This window comes from Cynocephalus volans, chromosome 15, assembly GCF_027409185.1.
Source record: "Cynocephalus volans isolate mCynVol1 chromosome 15, mCynVol1.pri, whole genome shotgun sequence".
NCBI lineage: Eukaryota > Metazoa > Chordata > Mammalia > Dermoptera > Cynocephalidae > Cynocephalus > Cynocephalus volans.
The window spans coordinates 20,694,386-20,718,398 of record NC_084474.1 but is presented as its reverse complement, the minus strand read 5'-3'; the positions used below and the strand labels follow the sequence as shown (position 1 = coordinate 20,718,398).

The 24,013-nt window shown below is 37.0% G+C and overlaps 1 protein-coding gene across 4 annotated transcripts; it reads left to right on the top strand.

The window, feature by feature from the left end:
* The first annotated feature begins 6,719 nt into the window (after nucleotides 1-6,719).
* On the top strand, nucleotides 6,720-23,528 carry TTPA (alpha tocopherol transfer protein). 4 transcript variants are annotated; one of them, XM_063080094.1, is made up of 5 exons: nucleotides 6,720-6,923; nucleotides 12,590-12,743; nucleotides 18,954-19,147; nucleotides 20,830-20,940; nucleotides 23,355-23,528. In XM_063080094.1, exons 1-5 carry the CDS (start codon nucleotides 6,720-6,722, stop codon nucleotides 23,526-23,528), a joined length of 837 nt encoding a protein of 278 aa, XP_062936164.1. The 4 variants fall into 4 exon arrangements, with proteins under 4 accessions (XP_062936164.1, XP_062936165.1, XP_062936166.1 ...); XM_063080095.1 differs by lacking the exons at nucleotides 12,590-12,743; nucleotides 18,954-19,147; XM_063080096.1 differs by lacking the exons at nucleotides 18,954-19,147; nucleotides 20,830-20,940 and having other exon boundaries at nucleotides 23,355-23,380.
* The last annotated feature ends 485 nt before the right edge of the window (nucleotides 23,529-24,013 follow it).

Below are 24,013 nucleotides of genomic sequence, written 5' to 3'. Positions count from 1 at the left end.
AGTGCATTAGCCCCTTACTACTTGTTCTTGCCGATAGGGTGACTTAATGTGAGCCAAAGAGAAATTTTTCTACATGAGTAGCCAAACATCCCTATTGGAGAGGGTTGAAGAAAAATTATTTTTCTCTGCTTGTAAAGGGGAAAGAGGCCTCTGTCCCCCACCCCTCCAAAAAGGGTCTCCCCCTTACCTGCCTTCATACATTTGGTATGTAAATAAAATCTCCCCAGGAGCCGGGTAGATCCTCTCCTCTCTATTGACTCTCAGCTTTTACTATCTAGAGATGTCTCCTAGTTCTCAGACCTCACTCTTCCTTGAAATATAAATTCCTAGGAGGATAGCTAGGCCAGTCTTCCTGGCACATTGGAGACTTACACTAGAAACTAAGCTGTAATCATTTGGCTCTCTCCAGCAGATAAGAGAAGTTTTACTGTCTTTCCAGGTCAGAGCAACTTAACTAAACACAAGTCTGCATATCTAATTCTCATGGTATATGAAGATGTATCTAGGAGATAAGGGCTTTTTACAGGAATATTGGGCAATCCCTGGAAGTTTTATTTCCCCACAAACATATCCTAAGGACAAAAACTACCACAAAGAAATCTTTAGCAGCATTTAATATTCTAACTTTCAGTAGATTATTGGTACTACTATTTTTAAACTATTACATTTAAATTATATGATTAAAGTAAATGAGTAATTGTGTTAATATTAAAAGGCAGCAAGATTTTTCAGTGTAAGAAAACAGAGACAAATATAAAATCAAAGGTTACTAAAAGCACAGTTATCAAGCTTGATTTGAAAAAATCAACAAGAATTTATCATGTATATATTCTTTTATAAATTCATTTCTAGTTCTCTCCATTGAAAACATCTAGAAACAGACAAGCCCGTGTAAATAAACAAGAAATGGAGTTTGTGTCCCATTCAAATCAGTGCCTGCCCTCCAGGATAACCACTATCCGGATTTCTAACACACATTGGCTCTGCCAGGTTTTAAGCTTGTTATCAATGGAATGACACAGCATAAACTCTTTTGTGTCTGTCTTCTTTAACTCAGCATTATGTTTGTGAGGTGCACCATGCCGTGTGTGTTTTTAATTTGTTCATTCACATTATGTATAGTGCTCTACTGTATAAATAAATATACCACTATTTTTTTAAACTCTTCTACTATTGATGGATATTTTCATTGTTTCCAATTTGGGATATAACAAATAGAGCTTCTATGAACATTTTTTACATGTCTTTTGTTGAATATATCGTACATATGGTATATTTTTGTTGAGCATATGGTACATATGTTATACATACGATCATATGTACATATATGTAGGAGTTAATATTTACAGCTTTAGTAAATACTGGTAACCAGTTAATGAAAACAATCAGGCGTTTATCTTATGTTTTCTACAAAAATTGAATTTCTTTTTTTTTTAAGGAACTTTATTTTTTAATTGAAACATATAGATTGTATATATTTGTGGGGTACAGAGTTATATTTCAGTACATGTATATAATGTGCAATGATCAAATCAGGGTAGTTAGCAAATTCATAACTGCAAATATTTATCATTTGTTTGTGATGAGAAAATTTAAGCTCCTCTCTTCTAGACATTTGAGAAAATATAATAAATTATTGTTAATTATAGATGCCTAGCACTACTGTACACCACTAGAACTTATTTTTCCTTCAAGCTATAATTTTTAAAAACGGAATTTCCAGCTAACAAAATAATTGATAAGGGCAAGTTCCAATTTACAGAAAAATTCCTTCTAATAAATGAGGAGGGAATAATAAGAAGAGTCAGAAAATGACAATTTTCCAACTCCTGATAAAGTAATGAACCCAAGCAAAGGTTGTCATCAGTAAATGCTGAAACCTCTGATGTAAAGGGAAAAGGAAAACTTTAAAATGGATGGATTAGGGTGAAGGCACCTAAACCAACCTATCACTATTAGTATACTGAGCGGAAACAATACAGACATTATATACTTCTACATGTGATGCAAAGAAGAGTCACCTCATGAAACATTCTTGCCAAAGTAAGACTGAAACTAAATCTAATTAGATCTCTAGATCTAACTATTGTTTACCAGAAATGCAGGGGGAAAAGGAGCAATTTAATGATACCAGTAAGAAGCAATCAGAAAAATCCTAAGGAAAATTGACCTGGTTATTCCAAGAAATTAACAGCACTTAAAAAGAAAACAGGGGGACTATTCTTGACATTCTTGATGTTTAGGCATAGCAACCAAATGCAATGTGTGGACTTTATGTTGATTCTAATTTGAATAATCTAAAAGAGACAATCGAGGAAACTTGAATATAGACTGGGTACTAGATGATATTGGGGAATTGTTGCTAATTTTTTTAAGTGTGAAAAAACGGTATTGTAGTGATGTAAAAAAGTGCATTTTGTGATACTTACCAGTAACATATGTGTGGGTATTTCTTTAAAATATTTCTGCTTATTAAAAAAGTCGAAGGGGGGGCCAGCCCCGTGGCTCACTCAGGAGGGTGCCGTGCTGGTAGCACCAAGGCCGCAGGTTCGGATCCTGTATGGGGATGGCCGGTGTGCTCACTGGCTGAGTGTGGTGCAGACCACACTGTGCCAAGGGTTGCAATCCCCTTACTGGTCAAAAAAAAAAAAAAAAGTTGAAGGGGTAGATAAAACAAGATAGGCTGTACACTGGTATTCATTACTATTCTTCCTACCTATGTTTGAAATTTTCCATGATAAATAATTTAAAACTTTAAAAAACAAGCTTTCCCAAGTGATGTAGAGTAAAATTTTTGCTTCAGTGGAAAATTGTACATTGTACACACTCTAGGTGACACCTCCTGGATAATCTGATTCTCATTCTTTCAAAGCTATTTCACAACTCTGTAAATTGTAGAGAACTAATAGCAGTTAGATAACTGTAGGTAATTGATAGCAAATAACTCTCATCTAAGACGTTGCAAATTGTGTCCTGCCTGGCAGAGTTTCCATTGACCTCCTACCCTCACTGTGGAAAAAGTTAGTTTTGCTTCCTTTGCAAATTCATTTCAACATCTTTTACTCCATCTAAATGTGGGATTTTTTTGACTTCTTTGAACTTGCTATAACATCTGCCTGGTTGCCTCTTATGAGCTAAATAAAATCTTTAACACATTTTCATTTTTATATCTGTATGAGTCATAATTTTACCTTTTCAAAAATGTTATCTTTCAACAGTGATAAATAATATTTATGTGCTGTCTGTGAAGCTGAAAGTAAAATAAATTGGTATACTTATGAATTATTATGTGTTAATAATTAATTAATTGTAAAATAATTCCTGAGTAAATTGTAAGCTAGTTGAACAAATCCTAACTTTTTGTTCCATTTTTGTTTTTATTTCTTCATACCATTAGTTCCGGAAACATCTTAGGAATCTTTATACTAAAGGCATGCATTTTCAGTAAGCATGTGAGCTCACCAGAGTAAAATATGAGCATAGCAAATTTGAAAATACTTCAGAACAAAAACTGAGCAATGTCTCTTGAAAATTTGTGCCAAGAATTCTAAAATTCTTACACAGATCCAAGAGACATTGTAAGACACAAGCATGGTCTGTGTATTAGTCCATTTTCTATTGGTTATAACACAGTACTGAAACTGGGTAATTTATAAAGAAACAAAATTCACTGCTCATAGTTTTGGAGGCTGGTAAGTCCAACAGCAAGGGGAAATCTGGTGAGGGCCTTCTTAGTGAGGACTCTCTGCAGAGTCCCCAGGCATCACAGGGTATCACATAGTGACAGGCTGAGAATGTGTGCACATGCTCACTTGCTCTTACAAAACCACCAGTGCCACTCCTGTGACAATCCACTCATCTAACTCATTAAAATGGATTAATCCATTCATGAGGACATAGCCCTCATGATCCAATCACCTCCCAAAGGCCCTCCCTCTCAACACTGCCACATTGGGGATCAAACTTCCACATGAGCTTTGGAGGGGACAAACATTCACACCATATCAGTCTGCATTCTTCATTAAAAAGTAATCAAGTATTAGTGTAAAATTCTCACTTTAAGTGTCTATGCCACCACTTAACTTTTTTTCTTTCTCTTTCCCTTAATTGTGCCATCTTTTTTACAACTGGACTAACTGCTACCACTGGAATTGCTTCCCATTCTATAAAGACATAAAGCATAGATATAGATATAGGGGTATAGATAATCCTGCTCCCAGGGCCATCTCGTGTATTTAGGAGCCACTTCACCTGGCCATCTGGGCTCCAAGTTGGCTTCATTTTCACTAAATTTCCTGTCAATCAATCAATCAATACTATTTTGTGTTTATAGCTATGAGTTTCAAAAATGCAGAAATAATATAGACTCTGTACCCACACATAGCTCACTTCTAAGAAGCAATATTATTGCTATACCTAGATAATTGTCCTTGATCTCTTCCTGAAATTTCTGCCCAATTTCAAAGAAGCAGATTGTAATAGATTGAATTATGTCCCCTCAAAACTCAATGAAGCTTGAATTGTGTCCCCCAAGTTTTATGTTTTAGAAACTTGGCCCCCACTGTGACTGTTAAGAGGGTGGGAAATCCTATTATGGTAACTGGAAGGTGGAGCCTTGAAGAGGTGATTGGATTGTAGGACCGTGCAGTAGTGAATGGATTGAAAATGGTGATCACGGGTGTGGTTCTGAGGGCTTTAAAAGAGGAGAGTCTGTCTGTCTTTCTCTCTGCTTCCACCATCTTGCAATGTGAGACCCCTGGGTCCCTGTCGCCTCCACTAGATGGTCTTTGGACCTCCCAGCCTCAGAAACTGTAAGCAATAAATTTCATTTTCTTTATAAATTACCCAGTTCCAGGTATTCTGTTAGAGCAACACAAAACAGACTAATACAGAAAATTGGTACCAGAGAAGTGGGGTGTTGCTTATAACAAATACTTGAAAATGTGGAAGCAGCTTTGGAACTGGGTGTTAGGCAAAGGTTGGAGGAGTTTGGAGGACTCAAAAGAAGATAAAGAGATGAGGGAAAGTTTAGAATGTCTTAGAGAATGGTTATATGGTGGCGAGCAGAATGCTGACAGAAATATGGACTGTAGAGACCATTCTAAGGAGATCTCAGATAGAAATAAGGAGTTCATTGGAAACTAGGGCAAAGATCGCCCTTGCTGTGAACTGATGAGGAACTTGGCTGCATTGTGTCCATGCCCTAGGACTTTGTGGAAGTTGGAACTTAAGAGTTGTGTGCCAGAGTATCTGGCAGAAGAAATGTCTAAGCAGCAGAGCATTAAGGAAGCTGCATGGCTACTTCTAAAAGCCTACTCTGAGTTATGGCAGCAAAGGCATGATGTGACGCCAGAATTTAAAAGGGAAGCAGAGTGTAAAGATTTGGAAAATTTGCAGCCTGGCCATGTTGTAGAGAAGCAGAGAGCATGTAATGGTGCAGACCAGCAAACATTAGCTAAGAAGATTAGTACAAAGGAAAGGGATTATCAGGAGAGGGAGAAAAAGGCCCTGAAGGCATTGCAGAAGGCTGTGTGACCTGGCACACAGTATAAATTTAGTAAGAATTAGTTTCACGGATTCCCTCTTGGGGACACAGGTCAATTCTAGGATAGTTTCAATGGGTAGAAATCAAGAAAAGGCCAATTTAACAACTTTTTAGGTTTGCACATCATTTCCCTGTCTCACCTTCACTACCCAGGATCACAGAGATGCCATCACATAAGGGCTTTGGACTCCACTGAGGAGCTAGATGTGCTGAAAGTTCAGTGGTGGTGGAGTGTAACACAGTAAGTTTATGGTGTTAAAAAATCTTTTTTTGGCACTTGTTAGTTACTTACTTTTGTATGTCACTAACAGGGCCAGGTGCCAGGAAATGAGTTTTCCTATACTGGGAAAAAGGAGAGGAGTCGTGAGTCCATTAAGGTGGCAATAAGGAATGTGGATTTTAGAAACCATTTTTGTAATACAGTTTGAGGCAGGGAGTCAGTTTGCAGCCCTATGCAAGGAGCAGGGAGGACCGAGGAGGTCTTAGTAGTGTGTCTGACACAGGGTCATTAAATGATTGTTCTAAGTCTTCTTACAGCTCCAAGATTCTAGGAAGGAAGGAAGGAAGGAAGGAAGGAGGGAAGGATGGAAAGATGGAAGGAAGGAAGGAAAGAGCGAAGGAAGGAAGGAAAGAGGGAAGGAGGGAAGGAAGGAAGGAAAGATGGAAGGAAGGAAGGAAAGAGAGAAGGAAGGAAAGGGAAAGAGGGAAGGATGGAAGGAAGGAAGGAAGGGAGGAAGGAAGGAAAGAGGGAGGGAAGGAAGGAAGGAAAGAGGGAAGGAGGGGAGGAAAGAAGAGAGGGAGGGAGGGAGGGACGGAAGGAGGAAGAGAGAGAAAAAAAAAAGTTCTCTAGCAGATTATTTTTTAAACATCCCAACTAACTTTTTGCCATCGTCCCCTTGACATTGAACACAGCCGTGACTTCCCTCACTGGGGTTACTGCCTAAAGCTACTAAAGCCGAGATCAGCCCCCGAGGGGACACCAGGCTGTGTCATTTCAGGAGCAGCTCCCCACCCCCTCCCCAGCCCGGGCGGGGTGCGAGGCCCGGGGCGGCCGCGCGGGGCGGGAGGGTGGGCGTGCGCTGGCCGCGGTCACCGGAGGAGGAGCAGAGGTGACGCGGGGCCCGCGCTTTTCCCGGGCGCCCAGGCAGCGGCGGCCGCAGCGGCGGCGGCGGGCATGGCAGAGGCGGGGTCGGGGCCGCCGGCGGGGCCGCAGCTCAACGCGCTGCCCGACCACTCGCCGCTGCTGCAGCCGGGCCTGGCCGAGCTGCGACGCCGGGCCCGGGAGGCGGGCGTCCCGCGGGCGCCGCTGCCGCTCACCGACGCCTTCCTGCTGCGCTTCCTGCGCGCCCGGGATTTCGACCTGGACCTGGCCTGGCGGGTAAGCGAGCGTGCCCGGCCGCCGCGCTGTGGGTGCCCCCGGCGGGCCCGGCCGCTGCGGCTTTGCCCCGGGTGCAGGCGGGAGCCTGGCGGGGCGCGCCCTACCGCACCCGGCGCGGGCGCTGTGGCTCTCGGCGCCCCCAGAAATCCGGCGTCGGTCCTTCCAGTTTCTCCGGGTCTTGGAAACGGAAAGCTAGGAAGTGCTGGAGCCATCGGTGTGGTGGCCCGTTTGATTCCAAGCACTGGAACTCTCGCCCTAGTTGAGTCTCCCTGGAAGAAAGCCCGTGATATAAAACAGAGTCACAGCTGAGAGGCAGGGAGCTCAGACCTGTCACATCTGAGAGATGACTCTACTGTAACTACTGTGGCTGGGAAGATGAAATTGCCGGTAAAACCGCGGGTCCGAAGCCGTACCCTAGCAAAACGGCATTATTAATAGCAATCCTACTAAGTGTGCAGACTGTAAAGCGGCCCGCTATGTTCTGAGTCCCGGTGGGGAAAAGGATGGCGCGGTGCTTTTGTGGCTCCGGGTGTTAGACCTGGTTGAGAGAAGGGGCGGTGGAAAGACAGGAATCAGAAAGACGGATGCGACCTTGAGTTCTGTCTCTTCGGGTTCAGCGTCCTTTTCTGTTAAAAGACGGTGAGAAGGTCACCTCATTGACCGGTTTTGTGGGCTGAACATTAACCCGTTTAACAGAACAAGATGTGCACAGCACAGTGCCTGGAACACAGCAATTGACCCGGTCTAGCCTTTTCTCCAGGTGGCTTGCTCAATGTCACGCTGCAAGTTGGGTGGCAGGAAAGTAGTACTGAATTCCAGTGTGTCTCAGTAGGAGATTTTTTTGTGTTATTTTAAACTAGTTTTTATTGAAAAAGTAATGAGTATGGTAAAAAAAAAAAAAAAAACAATCCATATAATAGAAAATAGTAAAAAGTGCAAAATAAGCTTTTAAAAGTAACTTGCTAAAGGAAAAATTTCCCCACCCCAAACCTTACTTTGCCATTCATGTACCCAGGGACTCATTATTGTCACCAGTTTCTTGTTTATCTTTCCAGACATAGTATATGCTCACATAAGCACGTGCGGTTTTTTTACATTTTTGCCTTTCTACCCGGTATCACGGGAATCACGGGTATCAGCAAGTGTCTTTTTCTTCAATGGGCTGCTGTTGCTCCATTGGGTGGATACTTTACACTAAAATTTATCTAACCAGTCCCCTGCTATTGGATGTTATTACCGGCTGATGCTAGTGCTGCCGTGCACGCTCTTCATTCCTTCATTCAATGATTGTTTTTTGTACTTCTGCAATTTGCTTGGTTGTACACGAGATTCAGTAAACAAAGCGGCTGTGGTTTTCTCCATCACCGTGTGGGCATTCTAGTACGTCTTTGTACTTCGTCTTTCTGCATAAATAGGAATATATTCTTATAAGTTCAACTTGCAAAGGTCTTGGATAAAATGAAATGTGCACTTTTCAGTGTCCAAGAATATAGCAGACTGTCATCCAAAGAGTTTGCACTGATTTTAGCACCCTGATAATTACATAATGATGCCCTTTTTCTTTATCACCTACACTGTATTATCAAAAATTATGATTTGTGAGTAAATCTGTTAGATGAGATATCGTTATTTTGTTGTTCTCATAATATGCATTTATTTAACTACAAGTGAGGTTAATCATTTTTTATATATCTAAAATTTTTAAATTCTTTTCCATTTAACCGAAAATGGCCTGTTTTTGACATTTGTCCGTTTCATGTTTTATTGTATTGTTTCATAAAATATCTTTTTTTTTTTTTTTTTTTTTTAGTGGCTGGCTGGTACAGGTTCCGAAACATTGACCTTGGTGTTATAACACCACACTCTAACCAACTGAGCTCACTACCAGCCTAGTGTTTTATAAAATATCTCTGTGTATAAAAGAAAACAGGTCTTTGTCGCCTGTATTTTGACACTTATACTATTTTTTTCTGTGCAGAATTTAAAATTTTTTAAGTAATCACGTGTTGATGTGATTATTCTTTGATTGCTTCTTGGTTTTATAAACTTTTCTTCTATCCAAAAATTTTCCTAGTAGTTTATGGCTCCTCTTTTTTATGTTGGGATCATTGGTCTATTGGGATTTATTTTGATATTAGGAGTGAAATAGAAATCCAGCTTTATTTATTTCCATTATGTCAGATGGCTCTGCAAGTGTCTCAACATCATGAGTAATAAACTAATATGTACTTAGCAGCTACTGAACATGAAGACACAATCTCAGGTCCTATGAAAAGTGCCGTTTCAATGAGCCATTAAGCATATATACATATATATATGCCTACAGATAACTAATAATAAAAAGCGTATGACTTACTGACTTCATTTTAGCTGCTTTTAAAGAAATGTCTAAATAGAAAAAGAAATAAAATTTACCTCCAGCCTTTCCTACATATATATTTTTCTGTGTTCCTTATTTCACTGAATTTTTTTTCATTGCACCATTACTTGAGGAACTGGCTAGCAGGACTGTGTCTAAATCTACTGGATAGACATCAAGTTTCTGTCTGTGACCTCTTTGCCTTACTTTCTTGCCAACTGGAAAGGAAAGGGAAGAGGAAGGAACATGAAACTATCATTTCATTTTCCTCCACAGTTAATTCAACTCAAATTCTCTTGTTCATAATATAATAAGCTCTACAGTGTGTGTATGAAGAAAGCTCAACAAGTACCTCAGTTATAATGAAGTTTCTCAGTATTCTAGTTTTGTATTTGAAGTTATAATGAATAAGATTTAATAATCCTAATAGCTTATATGCATATGGAATGCCAGGTACTTTCATTAAGTAGTGTTTGCGTGGATTATCTCAATATTTCCTTATTTTAGAAGAAACTGAAATATAAAGAGTAAGTAACTTGTCTGAAATCACATAGCTATTAAATGGTGGAGCAGGGATTTGAACTTGGGTGGAACTCAGAAGAGCCTGTGCTCTCAAAAACATTGCATTTACCCCTTCAGCTTACAACAATGAACATTAAAAAAAAACAACTGTTAACTTCTCTGTCTGTTGTACATATTATTATGAATAACTGTCTATCAAAAGTGAATAGCCCCGTTCCTTTTATTTTTGTTCCATATAAGATTTTTATCCTTTAATTATCTTTATGGTTTTCCCAAAGACTTCAAAGCTTTCAAAATTCCATGGACTCTCCCTGCTAATTTCCCTCTAAATGTAGCTTCTTTTATATAATTTATCATATCATGTGTCAATTTCAGTCTCCACTCTTCTGTTAGTTATTGCCCTGGAACAAATGTGTAATTTCTTAGAATTTTACTTTTCTTAAGCACGTAATGGTGTAACAATAGTTACCTCTCAGGTGGTCATGAGGAGGAATTGAAATGATATATAAAAGTGGCAGAAATACAGTTGCTATTTTGTTTGAAAGTACATGAAAAGTGTAAGAAGAAATCTCTCTATTACAATAGCATAGTTAAACTGTAACATTTTATATCTTTATTTACTTCTAATGTTGTACAAAACAGGTGCCTCCCCATAGTGAATATTCATTTGCAGTCAGTTATTTTGTTGTTGTGTAAATAGTGTGGTTTGTTTGAGAATTGCTCAGTACCAGTTTATTTACGTCATTTACTTTGATTGGATCTGTGGATTTATTTATCAGTGGAAAAGTAACGATCAAAGATCCAGGTTTAGATCTTTTGATGTGCAAAAGTTAAGTGTCAGAGGCATGAGAGTAATTTGTGTGTCTGTAGAGAAGTCATTTTTTTCAAGTGTGTGGGTCCAGCTGGTTTACGTTAATTAATTTATATTTCCATTCAACCCATCTATTTCCTGCATGCCCAGCACTCTGCAGAGATGAATAAGCTGAGCACCTTGCGTCTATTACCTAAAAGATCCTATTTAATGAAGCCACAACTTTTATCATTCAATAGGAAAATAAAACCATTATTTCTATATAGTTACTAGCATGCTGCTTCCAGCGTTTTGCTTGAATAGGAAGAAGGGCTGTATTTAATATCTGAGGAAACTATCCAAAAAGTAATGAGCATTGTAAAATACTATTTGTACTTATTCTGATGCCCCCTAAGACATGAGGAAGAAGAGAAATGTGTCTAATAGAAGAGAATGAATAAATCAGAACCTACAATGTGCCTGTTGTTCTTACTGCTTTTGGAAACTGCTATTTAGGCCACCAATTATTTCTTTGTTGGCAGATTGACTGACTTTTTCTTTTTTACCTCTCGGTTGCATTTAACTCTTAGCAACATTCTCTTTTTCTAAAGTTCAGAAAAGTTTATTAAATGCAGAAATGAAAGAAAGGGAGAGAGACAGAAAAGAGAGAGAAAATCAGAAAGAGAGATGAGGAGGGAGGGAGAGCAGTCTAGGGGGCAGAGCAATGCAGAAGATGACTTTGTCTTCACTTCCCATACACCATGGTGTTGGTTCTCCTACAGTCCAGCCAGCTTTTCTCTTCCCCCAGCCCTTTGCAGTCTCTGACATTTTCCAAGGCTCAGAACTTCACCCTCTACTTGTTTTCTTTATTATTTGTAGCTTCTTCTCCAGATCATTACTATTTCTGTGGTTACAATTACCATGTTTACTCTCATGACACTCAAATATAAAATCTGTCCTTTCCTTCCATCTGAACTGTGGTCCCACATTGCTAATAGAGCTTTTAAACCCCAAACAAATATATTATTGTTTTAGAAAAATTGAGAATGCTGAAAATCGTAAAGAGGGAAATTAAAATACAATAATTTTTAAATGCATAATTTGCTTTAGTATTCTCCCCAGTATGCTGGCAATATTTGTATTATTTCTACATGTTGATTAACCATTTCTGGTGGTTCTTTTGGGAAAAAAAGAAAATGGGATTTCTTCCAACCTTACTTTGCCAAGGATTAATCTGCAGGTGTATTGTTCCTTAGGCTCTGCTAAATTATTTGATTGATTTATCTTTTTCCTTATTTAAAAAAGACTGAAGGTGGTGCTATAGATATCTATTGCTGACTAACAAAACACCCCAAAATGTGGTGACACCCCAAAACGTAGTGGCTTAAACACAACTATTTACTTGTTTGTGATACTCTAGTCTGGGCAGGGCTCAGTGGGGATGGTTCATCTCTGCTCCACATGGCATCAGATGGGAACTTGGCTGAGGTCAGACTATCCGGGATAGCATCTCTTCACATGGACTGTTATCATTCAAGAATATTACATGGTGTCTGGATCTCAAAAAGCAAATTCAGAAGGTACCAGGCTTTTTAAAGCCTGGTACCATGTCACTTGTGCCACATTCTATTGGTCAAAACAAGGAGTAAGGCCAGCCTATATTCAAGGGGAGGAAATCTGACAAATTCTACCACTTGATGGGAGGAATGGCATGTATATACTGGGAGGGGAGGAATTGTTGGTGGCTGTCTTTGGAAATGATCCACCATAGGTGGCAAATGAAAATTGATCAATGTTGAATTTGTGATTTACTCCTATCACCTCAGATCCTTGATGGAAGGGAAAATTTGGTTTTACAGCTAAAACGATACCACAGATTAAACTACTGACATAATGGATAGTAAGTTTTATATACAATGCCAAGGCTTTCCTACCACTTTTGCAAAGTGCTTACCATGTATGTTATCTGTAGACAATTTCAATTTTATTTTTCAGTTGCTAAAAAACTATTATAAGTGGAGAAAGGAATGTCCAGAAATAAGTGCAGATCTACACCCCAGAAGTATTCTTGGCCTTCTGAAGGCTGGCTACCACGGAGTCCTGAGATCCAGGGATCCCACTGGCAGCAAAGTTCTTATTTACAGAATTGGTAAGTCATACCCAGCTCTTTTGTTTCTCAACCCCCTCCTTCTTCTTCTCCTATCCTCCCCCTTATCCTCTTCCTCTTTCTTCTCTCTCTCTCTCTCTTTTACCTTGCTTGCCATATAGAAAGCATCAGAGTGCATCTTTAAGAATTTAGGTTTTAATTTAGGCTTTTAGGTTTTAACTTAGGTTTAATTTAGGTCTGAATGTCTCCCAAATATAATACAAGTTTGGCAGTTATGAGAAAATTCACAGTAACCAGTGAAAATCCTACTTCCATTCTTCCACATAGTCAACTATATAAAATAAGAGAAGCAGAGAAGTGAAATAGTGGGAGAAGGTAAAAAAGATCAAGGTAAAGTGTTTAAAAAATGCTTAGTAGGAAATACAAATAAGAATTCTGAAGTATAATAATATAAACTATAGGATATGGTGGGTTTTGTCTGCTCTGTTCACTGAGGTATCCAAGCACTGAAAACAGGGCCTAATACATGGCAGGATCTCATTAAATGTTTGTGGAGTGACTAAGTGAATGACTAGTTCAATAACACCTTAGGCTGAGGAGCAGGAAGCTCCCCTGGAGTGAGGAGGGTGCAATGGGAACACAGCACCCCTGGCAATTGTCATAAATGCTGTGTTCCATTTGCTTTTCTTTCTTTTTGTTGCTTCCCCTTTTCGCTATTAGGTGTTCCTGGTGTTTTTCGTAGGTTGATGTCTTATTCCATTCAGGTTGCTATAACAAAATGCCATAGACTGGGTGACTTACAAACACCAGAAATGTATTTCTCACAGTTCTGGAGGCTGGAAAGTCCAAGATGAAGATGCTGGCAGATTCAGTGTCTGGTGAGGGTTTCCTCATAGATGGCAGTCTCTTCACTCTAACCACACATGGTGGAAGGGGTGAGGAGTCTCTCAGGCCTCTTTTATAAGGGCACTAATCCCATTCCTGAGGGTTCCACCCTCATAACCTAATCACCTCCCAAATGCCCCACCTCCTAATACCATCAACTTGGGAGTTAGAATTTCAGCATATGAATTTGGGGGACACAAACATTCAGGCCATAGCATTTGGTGGCCTATAACTTCTGCCCCTTCCTTAGACCTGTGCATGACTGAAAATGGCAGGTAGAGGAGAAAGACTCATGCTGCTCCCATCACTTCATGGCCCAGTCGAGAGAACAAAGATAACCAACATTTCATGAACAGAATCTTGTGGATTATAATCGTACAGAAACTCCTGCATCTCTAAATATTTAAAATATTTATATATTTGCATTTCTTATCTGCTTATTGATAAGATACCTGCTTGTGACTCAACTGTTTCCTATCTTACAAAAAGATACTATATTTAATTCTTCAAAGGGTATGAAAAGATTGACTAGAATGATTCTGGGGTTTTTTTGTCCTAACTTACAAGTAAAACTGTGTTACTAAAACAGACATCATAATGTCCTTTCTGTTCTTTTATTGCTCTGCCAGCAGTATCAGAGAAGGTTGAATGAGCTCATAGCAATGAAGTTCCTTGAGCTCCTTAGGAGTAGGTTTACCAGATTTAGCAAAATACTTGTTTTATTTAGCAAATAAATCCATATGTTATAAAAACATAGGGTGCCCAGTTACATTTGAATTTCAGATAAACAACGAATAGCTTTTTTAGTACACATGGAGCATACTTTTGCTAAAAAATTATGTCCTGTTTATCTGAAATTCAACTTTAGTTGGTGTGTTATATTATCTGACAGCTCTACTCAGGGGTCCCAGAAACATAAAACTGAAATCTGCAGCTGATTGTTTCTACAAATGTCTTGGCTCTGCAGTGTCTAGCTAGAGTTTTTCTCTAGTTTGTTCACAAAATGAAGTTTGTTCATAAAAGAAGTAAAAATAACACTTTGACAATAAGAAAGTAGATGTGTTTCTTTGATCATAAATATCTTAACACTGAACCAGTAGGCCTATTGTCTAGCCTAGGCCTCTTGTAGTAAATTAATTTATGAGTGTATTGCTTAACTCAGAGAGATTTTAAAATTAAAACATGTAGGTTTAGTGATGGTCAGAACAGGAAGGTATGCAGCAAATCTCCTGTGTGTCACTTTATTCTAGTGTGATCAGAAAAAAAATCTGAGAAGTTTTATGAGTAAAATGAAAGGATAAGATAAAGATTTAGAAACTTTCCAAGTTTAATTGAATTAATGGGAGGAGCTAAAGAAAAATCTGGATAGAGCTTTTTGATAGAATCTTAGTATAACCACCTCTATATACTATTTCGGTGTGGTAAAAGCAGTGAGAAAATGCATGGAGACTTTTCCTCCATCCAGGCAGGGCAACCCAAGGTGAAACTAAGTTTTGGACTTTATTAGCCTACATGCCAGAGGATATAATTTTATGCCTTTGAGACCTACTACTATATTAAAGCAGCAAAAGTAAACTGTAACAGTGAGTATTAAGTTTTGACCATGGCTTAAGAATATAGATTCTGAGGCTTGTTGCTTGGGTTGGAATCTAGCTCTGCTACATTCTAGCTTCATGGTAAGTTGGGTAGCTATAACTCCATTTTATCATCAGTAAAATGGGCAGAGTAAAATCCTATCACATGGGGTTGCTGTTAGCATTAAATCTTGTTTTATGAACACACAGTTGACCCTTGAACGATGTTGGGGTTAGGAGCACCAACACTTGCACTGTCAAAAATCTAAGTATAGCTTTGACTCTTCAAATACTTAATTACTAATAGCCTACTGTTGACAGGAAGGCTTACCAATAACGTATACAGTTGATCAACACATCTTTTGTATGTTATATGTATTATGTACTGTATTCTTAGAATAAATTAAGCTAGAGAAAAGAAAATGTTACTGAGAAAATCATGAGGAAGAGAAAACAAATTTACAGTATTTATTGAAAAAAATTCACTTACAGCAGTTCAAAACTATGTTATTCAAGAGTCAGCTCTCTCTCTATACACATATATACATATATACATACAAACATACATATACATACATATATACATGCATACACATACATATATACATACATATACATACACATACATATATACAGATACTATACAAGGGTACTTCAAAAAGTTCATGGACAAATTGAATTAAAGATAATACATATATTTGTATATACACATATATGTATATTATGTATATATATGTATATACACATATATGTGTATATATTGTATATTATGTATCCAGGTATAAATATAACAGAGCATTACTTGCTACACAGTAAGCACTCAATAAATGGTAGGTAGTTGCTGGAAATGGAATTAAAAATTTAAGGTATGTTTTTCTTTTGCCTTAAGGGAGCTTAAAGTCTAGCCAGCTATCCAAAAGAACTTCCTGTGATGACAAAACTGTTCTGTAGTAGCCACTAGTCACATGTGGGTATTAAGCATTTGAAATGTGGCTACTGTAACTGAGAAACATAATATTTAATTTAAATTAGAATACCTACAAGTGGCTAATGGCTACTATATTGGACAGCACAGGGCAGACAATTATGTTCGCTGGCTCAGAAATTTAGGTGAGAACTATTTTCTGATTTAAAACTTCCTTTGTTCTGCTCATATTTTTCATCAGTGTAGCATTCAGCCAATGTCTGGGTAGTATAGTATTTTTGAGTTGGGTTATCCCTGTATTGATTATTCAGATTCTTACCAGGAATCTGAGGCTTTTAAAAAGCAAGGGATATCCCATTGTGCCTTCCTAGGAATTCACCTGATTATCCTTTCTCTTTCTACATCTTCAACTTTTTCCTTGCTACCAGATTGTTTTAGTCTATTTCTGTTGCTTATAGCAGAATACCTGAAACTGAGTAATTTTTAAAGAAATGAAATTATTTCCTACAGTTTTGGAGGCTGGGAAGTCCACAGTCCAGGGGTCGCATCTGGTGATGGGCTGCTTCTGGTGGGAACTCCCTACTGGGTGCTGTGGCGATGCAGTGTACCACATGGGGAGAGAAAGGCAGGACGCTCTCATGTGCTCCTTATCAAGCCACCAGTCCACACCCATGATAACTCATTACTCCATGAATGGATTAATCCATTCATGAGGGCACAGTTGTCCCGATACAATCACCTCTCAAAGGCTCTACCTTTCAAATATCATAATCGGATTTTCTACCCTCTTAACAATGTTACAGTGGGGATCAACTTTCCAACACAAGAACTTTTGGGGGACACATTTGACCCATAGCACAGAGACTACCAATTAATATTGAAATCTGTTAATGTGAACCATTCAAAACAAAATAAAAACTCCTCCTCAATTCCAGAAAACCTTCCAGCCTCCACTATAGCCATTTCTCCTCTCTTCCTCTCAGCCGAACTTCTTAAGTTAGTGATGTCCACATTCTCTCCCAGTGCCTGCTCAGCCAGCCTGATCTGGTTTCACTCCCACCTCTGCTGAAATAACCTTAACAAATCGTCAGTAACTTTCTTTTCACCAAATTTAATGGACATGTTAAGTCCCATCTTGCTTAACCTCTCAACACAGAGAACCACTGCCTCTTTCTTGAAATAATCTACTTACCATGGCTTGTTTGGTGCCACTTTTCCCTGGTGTTTTTCTCTGACTTAACTGGCTGCTGCTTCTTAATCTCTTTAGGTGGCACCATCTTTTCTGCTTACCCTTTAAATTCTGAAATTCCTGAGAACATTGGTCTCAGCCTTCTTTTACGCTGCTTTCTCTCTCTAACAGAGAAAAATATGGATCTAAGACAATCTCTGTTGTAGATTGTCATATAAACACCAACATCCCCAGATTTGTATCTTCATCCCCATCTTCTTGGAAATCCAGATTCATACAACCAGCCCCTATTCTGGCTGTATCCCGTTGGCTGTCTCACAGTCATCATTTTAACATGTCCAAACTTACTTAGGATCTTTTCCACCCCAAACACTTCTCTTCTCCTGCCTCAGTAAATGGTACCACCATTCTACACAGTTGCCCAAGACAGAAACGGGTTTTATTGAAGTTTTACCATTACTTAGTTATGAATCTTCCCCCACACCCCATTCATTGTTAGGCATTCCATGGATCCTTCAGTCTGAAGACTTACTATTCCTCTCTCCTCTGTTATTTCCTTTGAGGACTCTTATTAGTGGGATGTTGGAACTTCTGGATCCAGCTGCATGTGTTTATTAGCTTTAGATTCATACATATCAACTCTTGGCTCTTTTGTGCCAAGTTTGAGAGAATTCCTCAACTTGATCTTCCAAACTGCTAGTCACTTATTGGCTGCATCTTTTCTGCAATTTGTCCCATTGACTGAGTTTTTTTGTTGAATTATTATTTTTTTTTTTAAGATCTCAACTGATTCTTTTTAATATTATTTTCTGATAATAGCCTACAGTATCTTATTCCCCCTGCTGAAATGACTATGCTTCTTTTAATGGTTCTTGCTTTTTTGTCTCCTTGCATTTTGGTGCCTTTGTCTATTGAGTTTGGTTCTTCTATTCTTTGTGTGTGTGTGTTTAATATTATAATTTTTAATGGATGTATATTTATTTTTAAGATTTCCTGCTTGTCTGTTCATTACTGTCATTTCTGCATGCCATGGCCTCTCCCATAGATGGCAGGGGAGCAGTGTGTGTGTGTAGACAAGGATTCAGTACCTCCTCTCTCGGCACAGGTATTCCCTGATTTCCTTGGGTGTGGACAGCTACTTGGGTGCTTCCCTGGCTCTTCTTTCCCAAGCCCATGCTTACTGTCCTAGCCTGTAGGGACATGACTGTGCTATGTGCTGCTTGTCACTGAGGGCTAGCAGAGGACCAACCAGCCTGTCTGCTTCTCATGCATGTCCTTTAGCAAACTCTTTGGTTACCATGGGACTTTACTTGCTCCTCATAATCCAGGCTCTCACTTCTCCCATTTCCATCGTCTCTGAGCTTGGAGTATACCAGAGGCATTTCCATCTTTAGCCGTAGACCTCTTGTGTATGTGATGTCATGATTTCATCTGTTGGTCAAATCTAGCCTACATGTATTCTTTTCTTCCCCATACTCTTAAAAATACATCCTTTGCTAGGAATTTGAGGAAGGGAGAAGCAGGCACACGTTCTTGGACCCAAATTTGATTTTTCAATTCATCTTTGTACATGATTTTATCTCTGCCCATCCTTTAAACCTAAAAATAATTTGTTTCCCCTTGAAAACCTTTCTAATTCTTTACATGGTGCTGAGATATGATATGCTTTATTTTTTTAGCACACTGGGACCCAAAAGTTTTTACAGCTTATGATGTATTTCGTGTAAGTCTAATCACATCCGAGCTTATTGTACAGGAGGTAGAAACTCAACGAAATGGCATCAAGGCTGTATTTGACCTGGAAGGCTGGCAGTTTTCTCATGCTTTTCAAATTACCCCATCTGTTGCCAAGAAAATTGCTGCTGTACTTACAGTAAGTGTATATTTTAACTGTTAGGGATAATACTTCTAAATAATAATTTTTATTTTTGCTGTATGTTAGACAAAGAGAAGTGATAGTACATTTACTAGAAAATTAAATGCAAATTTGGAAATGATACATATAATTCAATAATGGTAAGAGGAAGCAAAGTGTTATTAATTTATAAAAGAAAAAACTGCAAATATATGTTCAAAATTAGTAACCACAGAATTTATACATTTAAACAATAATGCAAAAAAAAAAAAAAAAAAACACACACACACACACACACACACACAAAAACCCAGTAATGCAGTGACCTTATCTTCCTGTCATTAAATTTTTCTTTCTAAATTAAAAAATTGACTTAAAAATATTTATAATTAGGCACAGTAACAAGTCACATAATTCTTGATAGGTACAAATTGATACAACTTTTTTCAGAAAACAAAAGTTTTTTTTAAATGGCCATCATTGTTGACTCAGTAATTCTACCTCTTGGAACCTAATAATTTTAAATATAGTAAAAACTTCATATACGATAATAATAGCTGACTATGTGCCAGGTACTTTGCTAAGTGTTTCAAATGCATTACTACTTAATGACCACACCCCAAGTCTATGACATATGACTATTTTTCCTGTTTTACAAAATAATAAACTGTGTCAGAGAGGTACATAGCAATACCCAGGAACACACAGTTTGTCAGCAGTGAAGTAAGGATTCCAGTCCAGGTCATCTGAATTTAAAAGCTGTGCTTTTAACCACCACTCCTCCTATATATAGAGATATTTACTGCAGCATCACTTTTAATACAAGAAAATTAGAAACAGCTTATTTGTTCAGAAATAGGAAAATGATTACTTAAATTATGGTACATCTGTTTGATAGATTATTGCAACTCATAATATTTACAAAATATTAAAACTCATAATATTTACAAAAACTGTACTGTATCAATGGAAAAAACCAGGATAAAAATAATCTAGAGAGCATATTAGCAGTTATGTTTAAAATAAAATTATACATAGAACCTGGAAGGAAAAGCCCCAAGTTAACAACACATCTCTAAAATATGCAATAGAAAAAAAAAAAAAAAGAACTTTGCATGAAAGAACTCTGGTAGGAAAAGTCTCTGTATTAACAACACAACTTTTGGGTAGGGAAACTTGGTGAGGTTTTTTCTTTCAACTCTTAACTTTGTAAACTTTCTAAATAAGCCTATATTACTTTGATGCTAAAGACTTATACTGTCAAAGTTTTAAAATGTATGTTTATTATACTATTCCTTTAATTTTTAAGAAAGTTTGATTTTTTTTCCTGAAAATAAAAATTTGGGAACAAAGTTAAATATAAATGTCAAATTACTTATTGGTTCCTTAAAAGACATTTATATGTGATTGGAGAAGGAATTTTCTGGTGAAAGCGTACTGTATTTTTTTTTTTTTTTTTAACATACTTTGCCTATGCTATGAGGAGAAACCTTTTTAGAGATCATTTCTTAACGTAGTGAGTAAACTGCAAACCAGACTTTTTGCGTTAATGCAATAAATAATTTTGAAAATAAAACCACACTTTGGGTACTGCTATAAATTTAGCAAGTGTTCAAAGAAGAGAATTATCATTAGGAATGTAATTGTAATACGCATTTATGTTTTGCTATGAAAACGAGCTTTTTCTTTATTTTCAAAAGGATTCCTTTCCACTGAAAGTTCGTGGCATCCATTTGATAAATGAGCCAGTAATTTTTCATGCTGTATTTTCCATGATTAAACCATTCCTGACTGAAAAAATTAAGAATCGGGTGAGTAAAACATATTCAAGTCACTGTTCCTTTACACCAAACATTCCAACCCTTTTTCATTTAAGGATTGCTTTATCATCTTCCCCCCACCCCCACCAAGCCATTCACACCATTAGATCAATATTTTGAATATTTAACAAGCCAGGTACTGTTATAAATTAAAATTTATTTTTAATTTTAAAAAGTCAGACTGTGGGAAAACAGGCTCTCACACATTACTGGCTGGAGTGCAAAATGGTATATTCCTTACAGAGGGCAGTGTGGTAATAGTTATCAAAATTACAGCCTTTACACTTCTGAAAATTTATCCTACAGATGCAGATTTTATTCTATAGAATACTTGGAAACCACCAAGTGTTAATCATTAGGAGACTGTTTCAATAAACTATGAAACATCCACACTATGGAATATAAGATTTGCAGGATATATTATAAAGTGAAATAAACGAAATGCAGAATAATGTTTATGATATGCTACCTATTGTGTAAAAAGGAGATAAATCATAATATATACTTATATTTGCATAAAATTACATTAAAAAGATATACAGGGAAACAATATAAGTGGCACCTATAGGGAACAAAGATATGGACTGGAATAAATGACAGGGTTGACATCTCACTGTGTATCTTTTATCTTATTTTGATTTGTAACCATGTAAATGTGTTATTAATGCAAATAAAAAATAATTTTTTTCTTCAACATGTTTAACTAAAAATCACAGTACCCAAGGTATGTGACTTGATGTCATGCTAGTTAAAGTAAATAAATTTGATTATTTTTTAACCTATCCTGTAGAGCCTTATCTCAGGTGAATATTCAGTATCTCTTAGAATTTTTGAAAGGTTGAAAATAGAGTCTGAGTTCTCAAGAGTTTCAGCCTCTTTTACATTAATCTGTAGAGGAGAATTTTTAGAGCGTTTAGACAAACATTGGCATCATCTAATGTCTTGAACACAAGGCGGGTTTTAAAGGCTTTGACAATTTAAATCTCAAAAATTACTTACATATAAATAGTGATAATGTGAATTATAATATTTGGAATTTTAGAAACTATTCTTTCATCGTAAGAAAATGTAACATCTTATACCTGGTCAGAAAATTATGACCCTACAGCTTCTTTAAAAATTATCCAATGGCTATTTCTATCTGTCTTCAAGAAGAACCATCCTTAAATTATCTGTTTTAGCAAAGATGGCCACTTTTGGCTACTGTTCATTCTAGTATTGTTATAAAAGTCCATTTATTGTTCATTTTTTTCTTTCTTCAGTGTAGCTTGATAATAGTTAGCCACCCTTTGTTCTAAAAATAAGTATTTTTATTTTGGGCTATATTCTGGACAAATGAAAACAAAACCAGGAATAAACTGAAGCGAATAAATAGGAGAATATAACATGGACAAAAAAGAAGGAAAACTAAAAACTTGAGAAGTTAGGTGAAGCATTTCAGGGAAAATTAGTTGATATGAAACAGACTTGACAAAACAGGGGGAAAAAACCAATCCAGCCACTTTTTCCTTTTCAGCTTTTTGGCGATGCCCTATAAACTTTCTTATTTTCCCCTTCCTAAGTAGATAGAATTTCTTCTCAATTAACTGATAATATTTTAAACATTTCAGAAAAAAATCAAGGATTGGGATTGTGAGGTTCCTGAGTGTAGGATACCCATTTCATTTATCAGTCCTCATATTCTAGCACATAGTAGATGTTTGTTAAATGATTGTTGAATGCGTAGATGAACATTTTGCCCAAGAAAATGGAAAAAGGTTAGTAATTTATTTATTTTAGCAAGATGTGCTTTTGGTTTAAGTTTCTATGGCTTTATCTTAACTTCAGGGCATTCTAAGATCAATTTTTATACTTTAAGATATTTGAAAATTTGAAGTTTTCAACCATCGTAATTGTCTCTTAATTTTGTACAAGGATATCCATTGACTGTACCACATAAATTATTCCTCATATACCTAATTGTGTGCTCAGATATACATGCTTCTATTTAATATGGATTAATAGCAGGTAGTACATTTTTATCATCTATAGCATAGTTCCAGGATATTAGATATTTTGGTAAGAATCACCTGTGTATCAGGAAATATAATTTATAAAATAATTTTATTTAGTATTTAAAAATCTACTTGGAAAGAGGAAAAGAATCTCTTTAAAAATCTTGTACAGTTATAAGAATGCAAATATAAGAAAACAAAGATTTTTAGATTCACAGCAGCACAATCTAAACGTAAGTAAAATTCTTAGATTTATAAGCAGAGGAATAAAGGATGTAATATCTATACATACTGTCCTGTCTTGGAAGTTATTAGAGTACCTTGTTTTATGAGGTTGATTTTACATTGGTAATGCATCTAATATAGTGAGAGGCAAAGGGGCTGCCTTCTAAAACATTTTGGCTATTTCAGATTCATATGCATGGAAGCAATTATAAACAAAGCTTACTTCAGCATTTTCCAGACATTCTTCCTCTGGAATATGGTGGTGAAGAATTCTCCATGGAGAACATTTGTCAGGAGTGGACAAATTTTATAATGAAGTCTGAAGATTATCTCAGCAGCATTTCTGAGACTATTCAATGAGAAGAAGTTATTTCATGTGAATGACTTCCTAATTAAAAATATGTGAATGAGATCCTACCTGGTTAGCTAACTAATGCTTGTCTGATGTTGAAAAATGTAAAAATCTTCTGACAAGAGCAACATGGGTATTTGGGAAGCTTTTTTACTTTTTAAATGCATTTTTCTTTTTTACTTTTAAAGTAATTAAATGTTAGTGCACTTTTAAAGCACAGAATAGATTGCCAATTTTTGCACTTGAGGAGATAACACAGAAAGTTATTTCTAAAGTAGCTATTTATGTGCCTCTTTGTATGTTTCCAGAAGGTTTCATTTTAAACAAGTTCTCTGATTACATTGGTTTAGTAATAAATTTATAAATAGTCCGCTGAAAAGAAATATTAGCACAAATCAACTGATGGTAAAAAAAACCTATTAACACTCATTTTGGTGTGTGTTATATTAGATAATATTTCAGATTAAAAACCAAATACAGCTTTACAGTTAAT

What these genes read in the sequence shown, in the direction of transcription:
- TTPA (XM_063080094.1), top strand. Translation starts at nt 6,720, where the DNA reads ATGGCAGAGGCGGGGTCGGGGCCGCCGGCGGGGCCGCAGCTCAACGCG. An exon ending in AGTTCTTATTTACAGAATTG is followed by an intron (nt 12,744 to 18,953) that starts GTAAGTCATACC and finishes TTATTTTTTTAG; the next exon opens with CACACTGGGACCCAAAAGTT. An exon ending in AAATTGCTGCTGTACTTACA is followed by an intron (nt 19,148 to 20,829) that starts GTAAGTGTATAT and finishes TATTTTCAAAAG; the next exon opens with GATTCCTTTCCACTGAAAGT.